The sequence below is a fragment of the Misgurnus anguillicaudatus genome, chromosome 12 (assembly GCF_027580225.2).
Source record: "Misgurnus anguillicaudatus chromosome 12, ASM2758022v2, whole genome shotgun sequence".
Classification (NCBI taxonomy): domain Eukaryota; kingdom Metazoa; phylum Chordata; class Actinopteri; order Cypriniformes; family Cobitidae; genus Misgurnus; species Misgurnus anguillicaudatus.
Genome location: NC_073348.2, coordinates 38,379,195 through 38,398,968, shown reverse-complemented (window position 1 = coordinate 38,398,968; position 19,774 = coordinate 38,379,195). Strand labels below are relative to the sequence as shown.

The 19,774-nt window shown below is 36.4% G+C and overlaps 2 protein-coding genes and 1 long non-coding RNA gene across 5 annotated transcripts; 1 reads left to right on the top strand and 2 right to left on the bottom strand.

The window, feature by feature from the left end:
- Positions 1-4: 4 nt before the first annotated feature.
- Positions 5-1,817, bottom strand: ved (ventrally expressed dharma/bozozok antagonist). Its single transcript, XM_055207545.2, has 3 exons — positions 1,544-1,817; positions 868-1,124; positions 5-583 (listed from the first exon to the last, which is right to left on the bottom strand). Exons 1-3 carry the CDS (start codon positions 1,815-1,817, stop codon positions 227-229), a joined length of 888 nt encoding a protein of 295 aa, XP_055063520.2. The 3' UTR covers positions 5-226.
- On the top strand, positions 1,008-11,873 carry LOC129446482 (uncharacterized). The gene is made up of 4 exons (XR_008645193.2): positions 1,008-1,148; positions 1,669-1,883; positions 4,850-4,952; positions 9,580-11,873. It is a non-coding gene; the product is annotated as an uncharacterized lncRNA (long non-coding RNA).
- Positions 11,874-12,882: 1,009 nt separating this feature from the next.
- Positions 12,883-19,411, bottom strand: polm (polymerase (DNA directed), mu). 3 transcript variants are annotated; one of them, XM_055207543.2, is made up of 12 exons: positions 19,291-19,411; positions 19,056-19,208; positions 18,366-18,543; positions 18,088-18,186; positions 16,866-17,036; positions 16,687-16,758; positions 15,143-15,263; positions 14,919-15,051; positions 14,750-14,852; positions 14,402-14,665; positions 14,243-14,326; positions 12,883-13,361 (listed from the first exon to the last, which is right to left on the bottom strand). In XM_055207543.2, the coding sequence occupies exons 2-12, from the start codon at positions 19,127-19,129 to the stop codon at positions 13,275-13,277; spliced, it is 1,386 nt and encodes a 461-aa protein (XP_055063518.2). In that variant the 5' UTR covers positions 19,130-19,208; positions 19,291-19,411; the 3' UTR covers positions 12,883-13,274. The 3 variants fall into 3 exon arrangements, with proteins under 3 accessions (XP_055063518.2, XP_055063517.2, XP_055063519.2); XM_055207542.2 differs by having other exon boundaries at positions 19,056-19,377; XM_055207544.2 differs by lacking the exon at positions 18,088-18,186 and having other exon boundaries at positions 19,056-19,377.
- Between the last annotated feature and the right edge of the window lie 363 nt (positions 19,412-19,774).

Sequence of the window (19,774 nt, the reverse complement as noted above, 5' to 3'; positions counted from 1 at the left end):
AAAGTATAGTCAAATAAAAGGTAATTTATTAAACAATCCTCTTGTACAAATAGACATGAATGAAATACATCTTTTCAAGATTTACAAACATTTAAATTAATATCACTTTTTACTAAAGGGTTCACATCCATTATTGCACTTCACCCTGTATTCACAATGTAAACAAAGCTTCGGAGGAATAAAATGTCTCGGCTGACAGGCAGAAATGAATATGGCATTCCCTTTCTCACTGTGCGTTGTAGTACTGGGAGTGGTAAGGCTGGTATGGTCCCATCACAGAGGGGTTACTGGGATGGACAGGTAAGCTCTGTAGGGTACTGTACTGGTACAGGGTCTCCACGGGCAGGGCCTGGATGTTTCCCGCTGTGGCTGGACTGTAGTGAAAAGCTGGGGGACACTGGCCGTAAGGAGCCGAGCTGTCTTGAACTCCAGTGTAGTAGCTGGGATAGGGAGCGGGGCGGAAACTGTGGAGCTCAGGGTAGTGCATCATATGGGAGGCGACCTTTGCCTGACAAGCATGAGCCAGGCTGTCCTGGACGGTCCTCTTCAACTTCATGCGTCGGTTCTGGAACCAGTTTCTAATCTGATGAAAAAAAATATTGAAAGTTAGACACCTTTGTAGATCAAACTCTTCAAGACAGCCATACATTCATATTAACTTATTTTCCATTAAAGTTTTTCAAATATATATTTATTTTAACTCTTAATCTTAAATTACTTTATCTTAAATTGATTTAATTTTTTATCTCTATAATTTGTTTTGTAAACTGTGATAAGAAAATGCCACTCATACCAAGCGTTTCACTACATCTCGTTCTGTGTATACGACCAAAACTGTTAAATATTTGCACAAATATAGCCACATACCTGTTTATCAGACAGATTTAATCTTTTGCAGAGTTCTGCTTTGTCTTGGGCACCGAGGTAAGCGTTTCTTTTGAAGGCTTTCTCCAGACTGTTGATCTGCTCAGCCGTGAACGCTGTTCGGGGTCTGCGGCCGGTGGATGGCGACGCGGAGGGGGCGGAGTCTTTCGATGCTGCAGGTGAGAGGGAACGCCCACCCTCACTCTCGTACCCGGAAGTCTCCTCCTCCTCCGTGCTGCTGCCGAAGCCTGGTTCAGATGCTGTGAGGAAAAAAAGACATAAACGTAAATATTCAATATTAAAACATGCGTACAAACATGCAATATATAAAGCATGCCTTTACGCGTCATTGCATTACGTCAATTAGTTTGATTGATATTAGAAAAACACGTGAGAGCTGTTAGGAAAAAGTTTAGCTTGTTTATGGCAAAGTAATGCTTTAAAAATTATACATTACATACAAAACTGAGCTGTATTGTTCTTAGTATTTATTTATTTATTTATATATGTAAGAGTTTGTATTTCCTCAACACTGAATCATAATAAAGATTACATAGTATTTACTTGCAAATACATTTTGTAGATAATGTAAAAGTTTTAAAACTTTAATTAAAACATTTATATAGTACTTAAACATTTCATGACTCAATGTAAATAAATATTAAAGACAGTATTTTACCATGAGTGTGTTGTTGGTTGTTGTTGTTTGGTAAAGTCTGTTGAGTAGTTGTACATAAAGAACTGTTTGTCGGCTGCGCTTGTGTCTCCTGATTTTCCGTATTTTCCGGTCTCCATCTGCTGTAGAAGCCCGGAAGACTCTCAGAAGCTGTGCCGGACGTGCTGGGCCCCTCCTGTCCAGAAGGGACCCAAGAGGTCGATGGATGCGTTGCCGTTGAGCTACACGAGGCCTGGCTGCTTTGAGAGAGCCATTCGATGGAAAAGTGACCCTTCATCTCCACGGATATGTCCAAATTCAGCAGAGAACGGAAAATATCCAGCAATCTTCGTTTTTTTTAAAGGTGAGTTCTTAAACTCCCAAGGTCCGGGTTGGTTGTGAACAGAATGAAGGTCTGTGATGAAGTGAGTCAGATCTGTTTGTGTTCTGATAAGCGTGGCTTTGGCTCTACTGATTCACACCTCCACTATAGGGCTCAAGTATTTATAGGGATAATCCCAGCTCATTTACAATTCACTTTGCCCAAGATCAAAGGAAACATCCTCCCCTGTCCTGATCTCCACCCCTTCAGTTTTCACAAGTGTGGTAATGAAGACGTCTCAATCGGCCTTGAGTGAACCCATTAACTCCTGGCACCAGTAAGTCTGGAGATGTAATCCCCTCCCTAAACCCATCTCTGATCCTTCCACCTCTCTGAGGTTTGTGTATGTGTGTATATATGTCACTTTATATGTACACATTAGGAGCCTGATGGTTGAAGTTCAAGGTTAATAACCAGTTTGGGCAGAGGGCATGATACAATTCATATTCTTGTATTTAAATAATTTTGTAGGTGTTTCTCGCATAAGTGACATACTGGAGTATAATCTGAATCAGTTTTATGATAAAACGTTACATGTTCTCTCATTTGTAGGCTGCAATTTTCAATCAATCTGTAGCGCTTCATTCAATTTGCATATAGATTAACACTTTACAGTAGATACATTGTATAATATAAATGTAATAATAAAGTCTCTCTCTCTCTCTCTCTCTCTCTCTCTCTCTCTCTCTCTTTCTCTATCTCTCTCACTTACACCCATAATGTTCCTGTGAGTGGCTGCAAATGTGTGTAATACAGTCTTTGTTGATACTCTTTTCAGTGGGTATTGGTATCAAAGCTCACGGCTCTTTTGAAGTGGCAGGTAGAAGTTAATGGGCTGTTTTCGAAACACTACACGAGCATGGAGACAGTAGTCTGTAGAGACCCAAATGCTGATAGAGATAACTTCCAGGCCTGGCATCTATTCACCCTCCCCAAACGGGATCATTACACATAGCTGATCTGATTCATCAGCTGCTTGTTGAAGATTAAGTTGATCAGTCAGTGCCTGCCAGACAACTTGTGATTATCAGACAAGCCAATAAAACAGCCCCAGATTGCCCCATTATTGTTTCAAAAGGATCTAAAGGGTTTGATCCCTTTTGAATACACTGAGGGATAGAAAAAACAGAAAGGCGGCACCACGGGTGGAGGTTTTCTGCATACAGAGCAGAGGTTCGCTAGACGTCACTCAAAACTAGACGTCTGATCCTGACATGATCAGTTTCATAGTCATTTTGTTTGCATGCTTATGCATTTGGCCAAAACTTTCATGTAGTGTTATTGTAGAGTAACTTGGTTGATCATTGCATCACCAGTGCAAATGGTCATGGGTTCGATCCTACACATGCTAATAAAATGTATGAGTTGCTTTGGATAAAAAACATCTGCCATAATGGGTAAATGTAACTTTTACCCAAAGCACATTCAAGCTATAAATTTTTATCAGTGTGTTTGTGAATCGAACCCACAACTTTTGCACAACTAATGCAATGCATTACCAACTGAGCTATAATATTATATTTACATTACATTTATGCATTTAGCAGACCAAGTTTTCTGTAAAACTTTATTTAATTGGAACACTAATTTTGAAAAAGAAAATGTACAAACTGTGTTATGTTTTCAAAGCTTCAATTCAATTGATATAATCTGTTATTCATTGCAATAATTGAATAATGAGAATAAAACTATTTAGCTAAGAGTTAAATATATTCCACCCTTCCAGTCCATTTATAAGTTCAAAGGACTGATTATTTGTTTACACTATCTCTTCATATCTCTCTTTCGCTGAGACACCAAACAAACTACCCAATTTCATTCCTGTGTTATCATTCAGTGATCTGTCAGCGTGGTGGTTTCTATATTCCAGTCAGGATCAGGTAAGGGGACAGTCACCGTCTTGTTTCCGATTTCCTCGGGCTCTGATATGTGATAAAGCAGCCCTTACTTTGATGTGCGTTTAAGCGGAGGCATCAGGCAGCATTGCAGACAGGAGCCTGTTTTTATGGAGGGCAGACGGGAGGGGTTGGAGACGACAGGCCACTTCTCCTCTCACAAACACTGTCATTAAAAACACCGATTACAGCGTGTGAGAAAGACAGAGAGACACTTTATTCGTAACCGTTTTTTGATAGGACAATGCAGTGGGATAAACACAATCTGATATTAAAGCAGAATCTGAATGATAAAAAATATTTTGGCTAATAAGACATCATAGAAGGACTTTCTGTGAACTGTGAATTGGTAAATGTAAATCCCAAATTTGGGGGTTGCTGTCTTGGCATTAATATTATTTACTACTATATGTATTATTTTTATATATGCATTAAGGAAAGGAATGCAAATCCTTTCCCTATTCCCATTCCATATCATATAATTCCCTCAATGATACGATATAGACTAAATATTAGTTTTGGGTTAATTTTGTATGCACTCTTTCTCACTTGCAGTGTATTTAGTCCTTTATCTCTTTTTACACTTTGTGATGAAGACATGTAAAATTATATATTGGTACTAGATTGGTAGCATATAAAAAATGTTGTCCGCCATAACATAAACTAACAATTAACATCTGTGCATCTCTTGTATTTGATCTTGAGGCATGTTAATAACATTTAAACTCATAGATCTTTCCTTAAGCTATAGCTGCTTTCAATTTCTCCCTATACGTTTGTGATTATGAGTCCAGTTAAACGTATTTACATCCATTATTTCAGCTGTTAGTAGAATATGGGCCGAGCGTTGAGAAGATCATTGGAAGAGTCATTGAGTGAGATCTCCTCCCTCACATTGAGTCTGAAGTGTTGCTACAGACGGCGGTCTCACACAGTAATGACCACCAACAGTCACAGCCTTTGATTGTCCTCAATGAGTCTCTTTCATCTCTAATAGACCTGTTTGCTGCTCTGTTATGACGGCAGATGTATTGTGTCTCTGTTGTGCTGCAGGGCACGGTGGCTGAACACAACCAGCTGTGCTGTATCCACACATCAACATCGCATGACTGGAAAATAAACACAGCATGGACATTTGCATATCATTAATACTCAGGTTTGTGAACACAACCGGCTTCAGAAATTTTATTCACATCAAGAGTCATTAGGTGCTTACAGTCTAAAAAGGCTGGGTTGTTTCAACCTTTGATTGGGTAAATATTGGACAGAACCAAGTAAATAAATAAATAAACCTATGCTGGGTTGTTTCAACATTCCATGGAACCAGGATAGGTTTACTTATAACCCAACAGTTGGTTTAGTCCAACACTGTAAAAAGTGAAAAGTTGGATTACCTCATTATTTCAACTTATTTGTTTAAGTTTAAAATACTTTAAGTGAAAAATTGAAGTGGAAAAAAACTACAAATTTTTACCAATTGAAGTAATTTTTACTGTCAGTATTTACCCAACCATAAGTTAAACCAACCCAGAGTGTGTAAAATATGGACAAACCCAAACAATGGTTTAATTTAACCTATGTTGGGTTGTTTCAACCCATGTTTTTTTTAAAGGTTTATTTAACTCAATTGTTGGGTTTGTTAATATTACAACCAACCATGGGCCAACACAACTAGGTTCAGTAACTTTATTCCCTAAAATGACAAGAGTCATTTGGTGCTTGTACATGCAAAACATCTGGGTTGTTTCAACCTTATTTGGTGGTTTAACCCACAGTTGGGTAAGTATTGGACAGAACCAAGCATTGGGTTATAAATAAACCTATGCTGGGTTTTTTTAACCCAAATGCTGAGTTGTTTCATCCCATGGCTGGGAAATAACAACCCAGCATAGGTCTACTTGTAGCCCAACAGTTGGTTCTGTCCCATATTTACTCAACCATGGGTTAAACCAACCCAATATTTTTAAAGTGCAAGACAAACCCAACCATATTAACTTTATAATTCATATTAACTTATGCTGGGTTGTTTCAACCCATGGTTGGATCCAATATGGACATTTTCTAGGTATATTTAACTCAATGGTTGGGTGTGTCTATATTTTACTTAACCATTGGCCAACACAACTGGGTTTAGAAACTTATTTCCCTAAAATGACAAGAGTCATTTTGTGCTTGAAAATCTGGGTTGTTTCAACCCATCGTTTGGTAAAATATGTGCATTTTCTAGGTTTATGTAACCCAATTGTTAGGTTTGTTAATATTACACCCAACCATGGGCCAACACAACTGGGTTTAGAAAATTTAATTCCTAGTGTTTGTAGTAAAAACGCATGTTTTTCAACATTAAATGGTTGTTTAACCCACAGTTGGGTAAATATTGGACAAAACCAAGCGTTGGGTTATAAATAAACTTATGCTGGGGGTTTTTAACCCAAATGCTAAGTTGTTTCATCCCATGGTTGGGTAACAACAACCCAGTATAGGTTTACTTATAACGCAACAGTTGGTTCTATCCCATATTTACCCAACAATAGGTTAAATCAACCCACATATTTTAAAGTGCATGTAAGATATAGACAAACCCAACCATTGGTTCATATTAACTTATGTTGGGTTGTTCCATATAGTTGTATTTAACTCAATGGTTAGGTTTGTCTATATTTTACTTAACCATGGGCCAACACAATCTGAGAAACTTTATTCCCTAAAATGACAAGTGTCATTTTGTGCTTGTACACGAAAAAAAAATCTGGGTTCTTTCAACCTTATTTGGTGGTTTGACCCACAGTTGGGTGGGTATTGGACGGAGCCAGGCATTGGGTGATAGGTGAACCTATGCTGGGGTTTTTTAACCCAAATGCTGAGTTGTTTCATCCCATGGCCAGGTAATAACACCCCAGCATAGGTCTACTTGTGGCCCAACGGTTGGTTCTGTCCCATATTTACTCAACCATAGGTTAAACCAACCCAATATTTTTAAATTGCAAGACAAACCCAACCATATTAACTTCATAATTCATATTAACTTATGCTGGGTTGTTTCAACCCATGGTTGGATCCACTATGGTCATTTTTTAGGTATATTTAACTCAATGGTTGGGTTTGTCTATATTTTACTTAACCATTGGCCAACACAACTGGGTTTAGAAACTTATTTCCCTAAAATGACAAGAGTCATTTTGTGCTTGTACATGCTAAAAGAATCTGGGTTGTTTCAACACATCGTTTGGTCAAATATGTGCATTTTCTAGGTTTATGTAACCCAATTGTTAGGTTTGTTAATATTACACCCAACCATGGGCCAACACAACTGGGTTTAGAAAATGTAATTCCTAGTGTTTGTAGTAAAAAGGCATGTTTTTCAACATTAAATGGTTGTTTAACCCACAGTTGGGTAAATATTGGACAAACCCGGGCGTTGGGTTATAGGTGGACCTATGCTGGGTTTTTTTTACCCAAATGCTAAGTTGTTTCATCCCATGGTTGGGTAGCAACAACCCAGTATGGGTTTGCTTGTAACGCAACGGTTGGTTCTATCCCATATTTACCCAACAATAGGTTAAACCAACACACATATTTTAGAGTGCATGTAAGATATAGACAAACCCAACCATTGGTTCATATTAACTTATGTTGGGTTGTTCCACATAGTTGTATTTAACTCAATGGTTGGGTTTGTCTATATTTTACTTAACCATGGGCCAACACAATCTGAGAAACTTTATTCCCTAAAATGACAAGTGTCATTTTGTGCTTGTACACGAAAAAAAATCTGGGTTTTTTCAACCTTATTTGGTGGTTTAACCCACAGTTGGGTAAGTATTGGACGGAACCAAGCATTGGGTGGTAGATAAACCTATGCTGGGGGTTTTTAACCCAAATGCTGAGTTGTTTCATCCCATGGCCAGGTAATAACACCCCAGCATGGGTCTACTTGTGGCCCGGCGGTTGGTTCTGTCCCATATTTACTCAACCGTGGGTTAAACCAACCCAATATTTTTAAATTGCAAGACAAACCCAACCATATTAACTTCATAATTCATATTAACTTATGCTGGGTTGTTTCAACCCATGGTTGGATCCAATATGGACATTTTTTAGGTTTATTTAACTCAATGGATGGGTTTGTCTATATTTTACTTAACCATTGGCCAACACAACTGGGTTTAGAAACTTATTTCCCTAAAATGACAAGAGTCATTTTGTGCTTGTACATGCTAAAAAAATCTGGGTTGTTTCAACCCATCGTTTGGTCAAATATGTGCATTTTCTAGGTTTATGTAACCCAATTGTTAGGTTTGTTAATATTACACCCAACCATGGGCCAACACAACTGGGTTTAGAAAATTTAATTCCTAGTGTTTGTAGTAAAAAGGCATGTTTTTCAACATTAAATGGTTGTTTGACCCACAGTTGGGTAAATATTGGACGGAACCGGGCGTTGGGTTGTAAATAAAGTTATGCTGGGGGTTTTTAACCCAAATGCTAAGTTGTTTCATCCCATGGTTGGGTAACAACAACCCAGTATAGGTTTACTTATAACGCAGCAGTTGGTTCTGTCCCATATTTGCCCAACAATAGGTTAAACCAACCCACATATTTTAGAGTGCATGTAAGATATAGACAAATCCAACCATTGGTTCATGATTAACTTATGCTGGGTTGTTCCATATAGTTGTATTTAACTCAATGGTTGGGTTTGTCTATAGTTTACTCAACCATTGGCCAACACAACTGGGTTCATACACTTTTTTCCCTAAAATGACAAGTCATTTGGTACTTCTACACGCTCAAACCCATCGTTTGGTCAAATATGGACATTTTCTAGGTTTATTTAACCCAATTGTTAGATTTGTTACTATTACACCCAACCATGGGCCAACACAACTGGGTTTAGAAAATGTAATCCCTAAAATGACGGGTCATTTGGTGTTTGTAATAAAAAACAAACAAAAAATAGCGTTTTTTCCCCAACGTTATCTGGTGGTTTAACCCACAGATAAAAATTGGACAGATAAATAAACCTTTGCTGGTTTTTTTAACCCCAATGCTGAGTTGTTTCATTCCATTGTTGGGTAACAGCAACCCAGCATAGGTGTACTTTTAACCCAACAGTTGGTTTTGTCCCATATTTACCCAACCATAGGTTTAATCAACCCAATATTGCATGTAAAATACAGACAAACACAACCATTGATTTATATTAACTAATGCTGGGTTGTTTCAACCCATGGTTGGGTCAATATGGACATTGTCTAGGTAACCCAATGTTTGGGTTTGTCTATATTTTACTTAACAATGGGCCAACACAATCTGAGAAACTTTATTCCCTAAAATGACAAGTGTCCTTTTGTGCTTGTACACGAAAAAAAATCTGGGTTTTTTCAGCTCATGGTTTTATTAAATATGGACATTTTCAGGTTTATTTAACCCAGCTGTTTGAGTTTGTTCATATTCGTTTCAACCATAGGCTAAAATCACAAACGAAAACTCTCAAACTTTGTTATTAGGCAGCAATATTTCCAGGCAAATCTTCAGACAAGGTTTTAATTTCTGTGTAAAATACAATTGTGCATAAATGTACTCTAAAAAAATGCAACGCTTGGTTGTGTAAAATATGGGCAAACCCAACCGTTGAGTTAATTTAACATAGAAAATGTCCATATTTCACCCAACCATGGATTAGGTTTAGTGTATGTTTATCCCTCAATTGGACAATCAGTGGATTGAATTAGTGCTCTTTAAAGTGTTCCTGTAACATTTTCTTTCATTCATATGCAAAGAAAGTCCATCAAAGCCACTAATCCTGTTAATCCCATCAACTTGATTGCAACATATCCAGTAATCCTTCATTGACTCCAATCAGAGGATCAACCTCAAAGGAGAGACCGGTGGAACAGGCCCGGTCGGTGAAGCAGGTATACGAAAGGTATATGCAGGGCAAATTCGGGTCACTCAGAACTCGAGAGGGACCCTCGGTACGTCCGTTTCTCACGGAGACCCAAAGGTGTCCCCGTCCGTTCCGCTGGCCCATTCGGGAGACTTTTGGTTCACACCTGGATCTGGGGGGAGGTGGTGGTGGGGGTGTGAAGACGACATAAAGCTCTATTGAGCATAACTGCTGATCCCCACCCATCCTTCACACACAGATCCACAGCCGTCTCTTACGACGCTCGCAGGGCAGGAGCCGGGGCCAGGCCGCCATGTTTGTGAATGCCAGCAGATGATGGACACTTGAGCGTCTCTGCAGAGAAAGACGAGGGAGGAGGGAAAACTACATTTGGGTCTTTCCTGTTCCTGTCAGGAGTGTTATGAGAAAGCCGGCATGAGGTGTGAACGTAGACGTGCCCTTTGATGTTAAAATGACATTTAGAGGTCAATTATGTTGTTAGCAGAAGGCGTCTCCTGGTTGAAACCAGTGTAAACTACAACTTAGGTAGATGAAATGAGTCACGCCGGTTTAACCTTAAATAAGACTTGCCGTTACCAGAGGATGATACAGCAATAAGAGATCAATTATAATGTTTCACAGTGTCTATTTGTTTCTTTGTCTATGATAAAGTGTCACATAATATGAAATTAATAATACGATTGTTGCAATGAATATGACAAAAGATTTAAATCGTGTCTTAAAGGGATAGTTCACCCAAAAATGCAAATTCTGTCATCATTTATGCACATAAGTTGTTACAAACCTATTTGGTCTCCTGAACACAAATAAAGATATTTTGACGAATGTTTGTAAGCATCTGGTGCACCAATGACTTCCATAAAAGTAAAAAAATTATACTATGGAAGTAAATGGTGCCCCAGATCCGTTTTCTTATTAACATTTTTCAAAATAGGGGTTCGTATTCAGCCGAACAAAGAAATTGTAAAATGATAACAGATTTTTTCTGTGAACTTAAACAATGATAGAAAATGGCCATAATTTCTGTATAGACCCAGACTATACCTTTACAAAATAATTTGCGCCTTTATAATGCAGTTATTGTTTAGACTGTAATAACACAACATCTAAATTTAATTTTACAACGTTTATTAATAAATATTGTAAAATTAACTGGTCAACAATAGTATTTATTATGACTAAATCAAATTGAATATATTAGGTTATATACAGATGAATGTTAACCCTCCTATTATGTCAAATTTACCCCAAAGCTACTTTTACATCTCTGAAAAATATGTGAATTGTATTTTTAAACATTTTAACCTATTTTTTGACTTTAAGTTACTTTTAGCACTTTGGATAATTGTGTCTGCCAAGTATCCTATATAAATGTACATACAGTACACACAGTGTTCCTGTAAAATTGATCAAATTTGCGTTTTTTAGTACCGTATTAATATTTGGAAAACTGGTAAAACTGTTCTCAAATAAAATTAATGTTATATATTATTTATAATTATTACTACTTAAACGTTTCACTAAATATAAACTAAATTTATGTGCTACAAAATCTATGTTTTCATAGCAATTAATCTATTAAATAAACAATTTATATAAAAATAAAAAGTTATGTTTTTTTCCTACAATTTTATTTTTTAAAGTTATTTTGCATATATTAAACTATTTGGGTTAAAAAGTGTTGCTAAAATTTGAACATAACAGGAGGGTTAATTTACAATACCTCATGTAGAAATATCTTTTATAATAACAATTATACAAACTTACAGCTTTTACCAGATGAAGCATTTAAACATATATGAACCGCAATTAAACCAGATGTTGCTGGTTTCCAGCTATTTTTTTCTGGATGTGACCCAGTTGTTTTTAATGTAAAGACTAAATAAACACTGCTGGAGACAAGCAGAGGTGAAAGAACTCCAACAGAGAGAGAGACGGCCGTTTACAGTGAGGCGGAGGTCTCCGTATACAGTAAAGCCTGTATTGGTGCACAGCAGTACGAAGAAAAGCAGGTCACAGTAATCCAGGTGCAAACGCAGTACGTTAAAATAATGTCAAGCATCATCTAACCTCAAACGCTTCCTGTAGATACCTTATGATTATATATGCATACTAAAGATATTTACATGTCTCTAGAACAGGGGTGCCCAAACTTTTTCCTACCAAGTGTTATTTTAATATTGAAGTTGCCCTGATTCTCCTAATTTATAATTTTGTAATATTTAAAAAATAAATATACATTACTTTGTTTGTGCATAACTAATGCAGTTTTATTTTCAAAACTGTTGTAAAAAAATTAATCATCTTGCTAATCAATTTCCTTTTGTCTGTGTGCCACTGCTTTGACCCCTCCATTATTAGCCTGTAGTTCCCCAGTTTGTTGAGTTTGTGATGCATGCTATACACCTTTAAGTATGCATGTACATTAAAAAATTAATTAATTGCCTATAATTTCAATTTACATGTTTGTAATGTACAAATAAAACAAAAAAATAAATTTTAGAAAATGTTTTATTAGAAATATGAACATCTAACGTGGCATGAACGGCCAAATTAAAGGTCCCGTTTGGGCACCTCTGCTCTCTAGATGATACTGTATCACATTTTTATACTTGCATGTAGGGTTGATTTATTTACTTGCATGTGCCAATCTCTGATCTACACAAAGTTTTTTGTTTTTTTGGTGATTGCATCTTTATCACAAATAAATTGTATTTGTCATTAATATAATAAAAAAATTAAGAGACCACTTCAAGATTATTTTCAGTTTTTCTGCATTTTCAATTTATAAATATTTATAGGTTAATTCTGCCAACTACAGAACACAAGTTCCTAATAAAAATTATATGTTTTTATTGGCATTTATTTACTTAAAATTAAAATGGGTAAAACATGGTCCAAATAACCAAGAAGATGCAGTGTTCAAATAAATTTTCTCAGTAACAAAATGCTAATGTTTTTACATGTATTTTAGGAAAATACATCTTTAATGTGTCTTTGTTGGGTGACTATGTCGCTCATGAGGTTTGCTTTTGTTTGAATTCAATAGACACTGACAAAAATGGTCATAATACATGTAGAAACCAATCAGCTTCTTCACAACAGCTTTAAACTTGCCTCATCCATCAGATAAAAATTTGATTAAAATCGCTAAAAAAAACAAATAAAGTAACAGTTTCAAGTAAAATAGTTTTAATGATGTATTTAAGCATAAAATATAAATAATTTAATGATCAAGTTTCAAACAATGTATTTTATAAATATCAACAGGAAATCTCTTACAAAAAATAACTCCATTTTAGTTCAAGTTTTACCTAAAAGAACCTCATACTCAGTCACAGCACAGGATATGGAAAGACTAAACGCTTCTGATCAAATCATTTGCACTAAAACACTGTCAGATATCTGATCTTTGCAAAACATTTGCTCTCTCTTTCCATTACTTACTAAAAAGCTTTATTTACGACACATGATCTGATCAACTGCTTTGAGAGCAGAAATGCATAGTCGGCAGATGAATGTAAAGCAAACAGGCACATATGTAGTGATAAACGAATAGAGACGTTTTCAGGCGTTTCGTTCACACGGAGGAATAAACTCCAGACCCAGGTAAGCGAAGATTTCCTCCTCTGACTGGACTCTGACATAACATCTCTGTATGATTTTACAAGACAGAGAGAGACAAACATTAAAACTTTGATGCTTTTAGTTACTTACAGTGCAGTCAAGCTATACATTTTATCATTAAATATGTTCCCTGGGGTTCGAACCCATGACCTTTTTACAGTCATCTATCACTCTGCTATAACTACTAAATCTCTTTGTCAAAGTTATTGACTTACTCAGTAGACATGTTACAGATAATCGAAAAGTCGAAACTATGTTTTTAACTCTTTTCCCGCCATTGACAAGTTTTCTCGTCAATTAAGAGAAAACATTTGCATGGAAAAAGTGTTCCTGATAAGGTTTTAAGTTAATCTGTAATATCGCTATTATCCACTAGATGGTGCACTTACCCAATTTATAAAAAAAACTAAAGCAAAAAATTATTTACTTTATTAAAAATAACAATTTTAAACTCTGTGTATGCCTTGATAATCGTTCTGAATTAATTCCTTCACTAAAATGCAATTATTTAGGCTTTTTGCAAAAAATTTTTTTTTTTTTTTTAGAAAAATAACAATATTTAAGAGTTTATAAGCAGAGAAAAAATATAGATAGGATGAAACTTTTTTTGGTTTTGTTTGTTTGTTTATTGTTTGTTTGAAAGCAGAGGGTCTGTTCTTTCATTTGATATATTTGTATGTTTATGTATTTTTAGAAGAAAAATTTCCTGGTTTGCATTTTGTAAAACTTTTGTGAAAATCACAAAAAATGCTGGCGGGCAACTTTTCAAAAAATGCTGGCGGGGAATGAGTTAATGAAAATATTGCTTCTTTAAAACATTGACATAATACTGTATATAGGTTTAAAGATACAATAACATAAAATTAATGCTATATATATATTTAGTATTATGAGTTGCAGGTCCTCACTTGATTGCTGTCGTAAAGGGCGTGGCTGCTCAATGACATGCGCTTCTCTTGCCCCGCCCATCGTCTCAACTCCCTCTCAAAAAGCTGCGAAACAAACAGCACATTGGGAGTTAAAACACTGCACGGTAAAAGTTCAAATATTTTAATTTTTATTCACACCTTTGATCCTGTCCAGCCAAGAGTAGCGAAGGCAAACTGGCTGTAAGGACTGACCACCAAATCGACCCGCACTGCTCGCCAGCTCGAGGCCTCTGATTGGTCGCTGGATCTTACACCTTCACTTCCCGTGGCCTCGGCAGGTCTGTCAAGCTTAAATATGGAAAAGCATCTCTCAAAGCGGTCCATATTATTAGCTGGCCGAGCTGGACCGTCCAATTTTTCCAAATAAGAGTTTCTGGTCCATTTCTGATATAAAAGTAAATTCTGATGAAAAATAAGAGATTTTGCTATAATTTAGAGATCCTTGAACAAAATATGATGTGAATCACGAAGAAAAATCATAGGTACCCGCCCCTCCAACCAGTTTATGATCTTTGGCATGAGTCCTTCCTCTCTGCCTTCTTCAGGATGTGTGATGAGAAAGTCCACATCGTGACCGACTTCTTTCCCCCTAACAATACAGTAAGTCTCATAAATCTGCCTTATAAATTACAGATGATTGGTGCAGTGTTCCCACCTTCTGAATCCTCCCATCAACTGGATCTCTGCTCCAGGCAGCACAGCACTCACAGCTTCCTTCACAATCTCACTGATCATATCAGCTTCTGCTTTAGTCACATGTTTGTTCAGGTCATCGTAAAACTGCAGACCTGAAAGCAATGAGGTCACTTGGGTCAATCTGGATCATTTCAAAGCTTATCAAAGGGTTATGTGAAGATTTAGCAGAGTGGACTACAGTACCCGCTTGCTGTGCTCGGTTCAACTGCTGTCCAGTGCAGATCAGATCGGATGGAGACCGCAAACCTTCCCTGAACCAGCGATCTGCCGTCTTAACACCTACCCCAAAAATACCAGTCAGTGCCTGAGGAAAGACAAATGTGCTGTACAGTTTTATTAAAGGGGACTTTTCACAAGACTTTTTTTAAGATGTAAAATACATCTTTGGTGTCCCCAGAGTACGTATGTGAAGTTCTACTTTAAAATATCATATAAATAATTTATAATAGCATGTTAAAATTGGCACTTTATAGTATGAGCAAAATTTGCCATTTTTGGGTGTGTCCTTTTAAATGCAAATGAGCTGATGAAATCGGCGTAATGGTGGTTTGTTGAAATTCAAACTCAATTCTGCTGTCAATTATTTTCTCTCTCTACACTAAATGGCAGTGCCGTGGTTGGATTGTGCCGATCGAGGGTCGGTATTATTATAATAAGATCCCCTTGTGACATCACAAGGGGATCCAAATTTCAATGACCTATTTTTTCAAATTCTTGCAGAGAAAACTACATTTCTAAGTTGTTCTCTTTCACATTTTCTAGTTTAATTGAAGCACTGGGGACCCAATTATAGCACTTAAACATGGGAAAAGTGAGATTTCCATGATATGTCCCCTTTAAAGCAATAGTTCACCCCAAAACGAAAATTAGCCCCTATTTTACTCATCCTCTTGAAGGAAATATTAATTTTTTCTTACAAAAATACACTTTGATGACCGTTTAGATTAATTTTGATGGATGGGTGTGCTTCATGTGAAGTTTTATAAATGGGGCACCATTTACTATTATAATACTATTATTACTAAATACTATTATAAAGCTGAAAAGAGCCAGGATGTAATTTAATATAATGCTGACTATGTTTGACTGAAAGAAGAAAGTCATATACATATAAATCACTATGATGGCTTAAAGGTGAGTTAAATATGGGCTCACTTTCATTTTTTGTTGAACCGGTCATTTAAAGAAACAGCTAGAAAATCAAACCTTTGTCAATTGCTATTTAAAGGCGGAGTCCATAAATGTTTGAAAGCCAATGTTGATATTTGAAATCACCTAAACAAACACGCCCCTACCCCAATAGAATCTGGACCTTCTGTTGATAGACCCGCCCCACACATACGCAACCCGGCATTTGATTTGATTTGATTGGCTATAAGTGTGTTTTGGTAGTCGGCCCGTCTCCTTTTCCAACGCGTTTTTCAAACATCGTGGACTCCGCCTTTAACCTCTGCAATGTTCAGACTGTGACTCAATTTTGAAAATGTCTCATAAAAAGATAAATTTATACAATAAAGAAAAATATGCAATAAATATTTCAAACAATGATTTAACGTTGCAGTTTATTACTTTGAAACATTGCATTATGAGATATGTTTTGATAGTGATAGGAGTCACATAGTTGCACTTTTCAGTGGAGTAAACGTACAAATGGCCTGTTGTTGTCTTTGCATATAAAGCTAGGGTTAATCAAAAATATATTAGGCTTTAACATGCAGAATCTTTACCTTCATGGCCTGAAATTGCTCAGAGTGTCGTGTTGACTCTACTTCACTTGATGTTCCATCTTCTAAGATCTCCTAAAAGAATCATAGGAAGTGATAGTCATGCTTCATATATATACTGTATCTGCATAAAACTGACATCTTGTTAAAAAACATTAACTCGATTTGACAGAAAGTTTTACCTTTATAACTCTCTGTGAATGCTCACCGAGGCAGGGCAAACACTTCAACTGATCCATAGTTTGCACTCGATAGGGAAGTGCTTTTAAAACAGACGCTGCCCGTCTAAATGCCACACTCCTGCCTTCGTTATCGCTGTATTCTGCATTTTCAGCCAGAAGTTCAAGAGCTTCCTACAGGACAGAGAAAATAATCTTAACCTGCCTGGTGAATAGAAATGAAGCAATAGAGACATCAAAACACTACAATATCAAAACCCATCAATATACAGTATAAGAGAGATTTTACAGCTTGAAATGACAAATACAAACCCTGATATATCTGTACCAAAATAATCATTATTTATTGAGCAAAAATACTAGTGACTAATAGGGTTGCCGCGGTGACAGAATTTTCTCACCGGTTAATCGGCGCGTCCCAAACCCGGTGATCGCGGTTTCACCGGGTGGGAGGGGCTTATAAATGCGCATGCAGGCGTGCACATTTTACTTTCACTTTTGAATTACACAACTGTTTAAATGCAGTGCTTGCGTACGCTGCGTTAAATCGCGTTATGAATTTGCGTGCAATGCGAGTGCAACAGCTGGTTTAATTAAGTGCTTGAGTCAATGTGCCCAGGTACTTCTGACAGAAACCCGCCAGTCCCAAGCAGAGCAACCGCCTACTTCTCCATAAAGCGCTGCTTGAATGATGGCTTTATTATTTTTCTTGATGAAAAACACAAGAACAAAACGATCTCGGTTATATTAAACATCATTTATGTATATTATAACAAAAACGAGTGAGCACGCGGGCGCGGCTTCTGCCTTCGTCTGGTCAGTCAGCTTGCCTCGCTCGCACACTCTGACAGGAATAAATGAAATCTGACACCTGATGCTCTGTGACATGACGCGCGTTCAGCTCCGCTAAATTCAGTCTGCAGACACATTCAGTTGTAAGTGTTTGCTCTCTCTAACGAAACTAAATGATTTAATTACACGAAAATACAAACACGACGGTGAAAGACGGTGTCGCGGTGGGCAAGTGATCTAACCGGTGAGAGGCTGAAGCACCGGTTATCACCGTTTCACCGACCATCGCGGCAAGCCTAGTGACTAACAGGGTTAAAAACAGGAGGTAAAAGATAATATACAAAATTTAAAGACATTAAATAATGTTTAATAACTGCCCATATTTTCCAAAAAAACTACATGAACACATGACTGAAGCATATGATGAACTCACAGTCAGTAATGAATTGTGGTGCTTCAAGGGTGTCCGTCTTTGACAAGCATAACTTTTTATCAGCATTGTATTATCGTTCACATTTTGTTTAGGATTAACCTGGAACACAATTAGGTTATAAAGTAAATTAAAGTGAAATTAAAATGTTAATTCAAGCAGTCCACGCCCAAGATCCACTGTAGCACCTATAGATCTTCAGAGATGTGAAGAATGCAATACTACTCTGTAGGTACTCAAGATAAACATGAGATACGCAGAAAAACTGTGTGTTATGTAACCTTTAATATGTGTCTGTCCTCTACGGGAACAGGTTGTCCAGCCTCCATGCTCTCTGTAAACCAGATGATGCCCAAAAGATGAACTGAACTGGAAGATTCTTGTCCAGTTTGGTTGTCAATCCAGGTCTGGACGTCATCTCCAGTGTTGTTCTCTGACACTACATGCGTGATGGACGAACTGTGAGATAAATCAAGATAAATTATGTAAATATATGTATTTCTATATAAATATATATAAATATATTTCTGGGCAAAGATTAATCGCAATTAATCACATACAAAATAAAAGTGATTTTTTTTGCATAATATATGTGTGCGTACTGTGTGTAATTTTTATGTATATTTAACCACACACACATACTATATTCATTTAAGAAATATTTATATATCAATTTTTTACATTTATATATAATATAAAATATATAAAAATATAAATAAATATATATACACATGTAAATGTTTCTTAAATACATACATGAATGTGCATTTATATATTATATACATAATAATTACACACAGCACACACTCATATATTATATATATTATTATGTATGCGATTAATCTTTGCCCAGCACTACTTTCATGATGTTACATTTGTTACCCAAGGTAATGAAAAGAAAACCATGGTACTAGTATGGTAACCCGATGGTACTTTTGTGTTAGCATGTTTTAAATTGAAAGTAATTCTACCTGTAAGTGTCTGTAATAAGAAATCCTTTGCTTCGTCCTAGTCGTGTGAGAAATGCTCGTCTAGTTGATCCCATCTTTCTCTCCAAGATGAAAATAGACACATGAGGAAACTTACAAGTTTGATTTGGTTGGTTCACAGTTTGAGACACTTTCCTGCGTTTTAACGGGATCATGGTGTATGGATTACTTAAACTCTCCTGCAGTAATAAATCATTAAAACATTTTTATCACCTACTATATCAGTGAACAGATAAAACGTCTATCCCTGCCCGGTATATATCTGTAAATTCGACCCATTGAAGATGTCAAAGCGTCAAGTAATGAAATTGAATTATTGGCCGGAACGGCAAGTAACATAAGAGCATAACTGGGCGGGGATTTGGCCCGGAAGTTACCTCTAATTGGCCCTCTGCAATGGATTTAAAAATTAAATCTAAAAAATGTCAGGTATAAATGATTAGAATTGTATTCATTTTTAATTAGTAATTAATTAAACATGATCATTTACGATACATTTGGCATTAATGCTACATGAGACATCTCATAATAACATAACACAGAAGATACTTCTTTATTACTAAAAATCCTTAAATATTTAATAAAAAATAAAAAAATTAATTCAACAACATTTTTATAAAATCTTTGTTCATGAATATAATACTTCACCATAAGAATAAAAAGGTTAATAGTATATTTTCTTGTTCTTATTTAAATAAAAT

Excerpts from the sequence above, each read along its gene's own strand:
- ved (XM_055207545.2), bottom strand. The coding sequence starts at position 1,817 with ATGAAGGGTCACTTTTCCATCGAATGGCTCTCTCAAAGCAGCCAGGCC. Across the intron at positions 1,125-1,543 it reads CAACCAACAACACACTCATG|CATCTGAACCAGGCTTCGGC; the intron begins GTAAAATACTGT and ends TTTTCCTCACAG. Across the intron at positions 584-867 it reads TAAATCTGTCTGATAAACAG|ATTAGAAACTGGTTCCAGAA; the intron begins GTATGTGGCTAT and ends TTTTTTCATCAG.
- polm (XM_055207542.2), bottom strand. The coding sequence starts at position 19,228 with ATGATCCCGTTAAAACGCAGGAAAGTGTCTCAAACTGTGAACCAACCA. Across the intron at positions 14,853-14,918 it reads TTGATGGGAGGATTCAGAAG|GGGGAAAGAAGTCGGTCACG; the intron begins GTGGGAACACTG and ends CTGTATTGTTAG. Across the intron at positions 14,666-14,749 it reads TAAACTGGTTGGAGGGGCGG|AATTTACTTTTATATCAGAA; the intron begins GTACCTATGATT and ends ATTTTTCATCAG.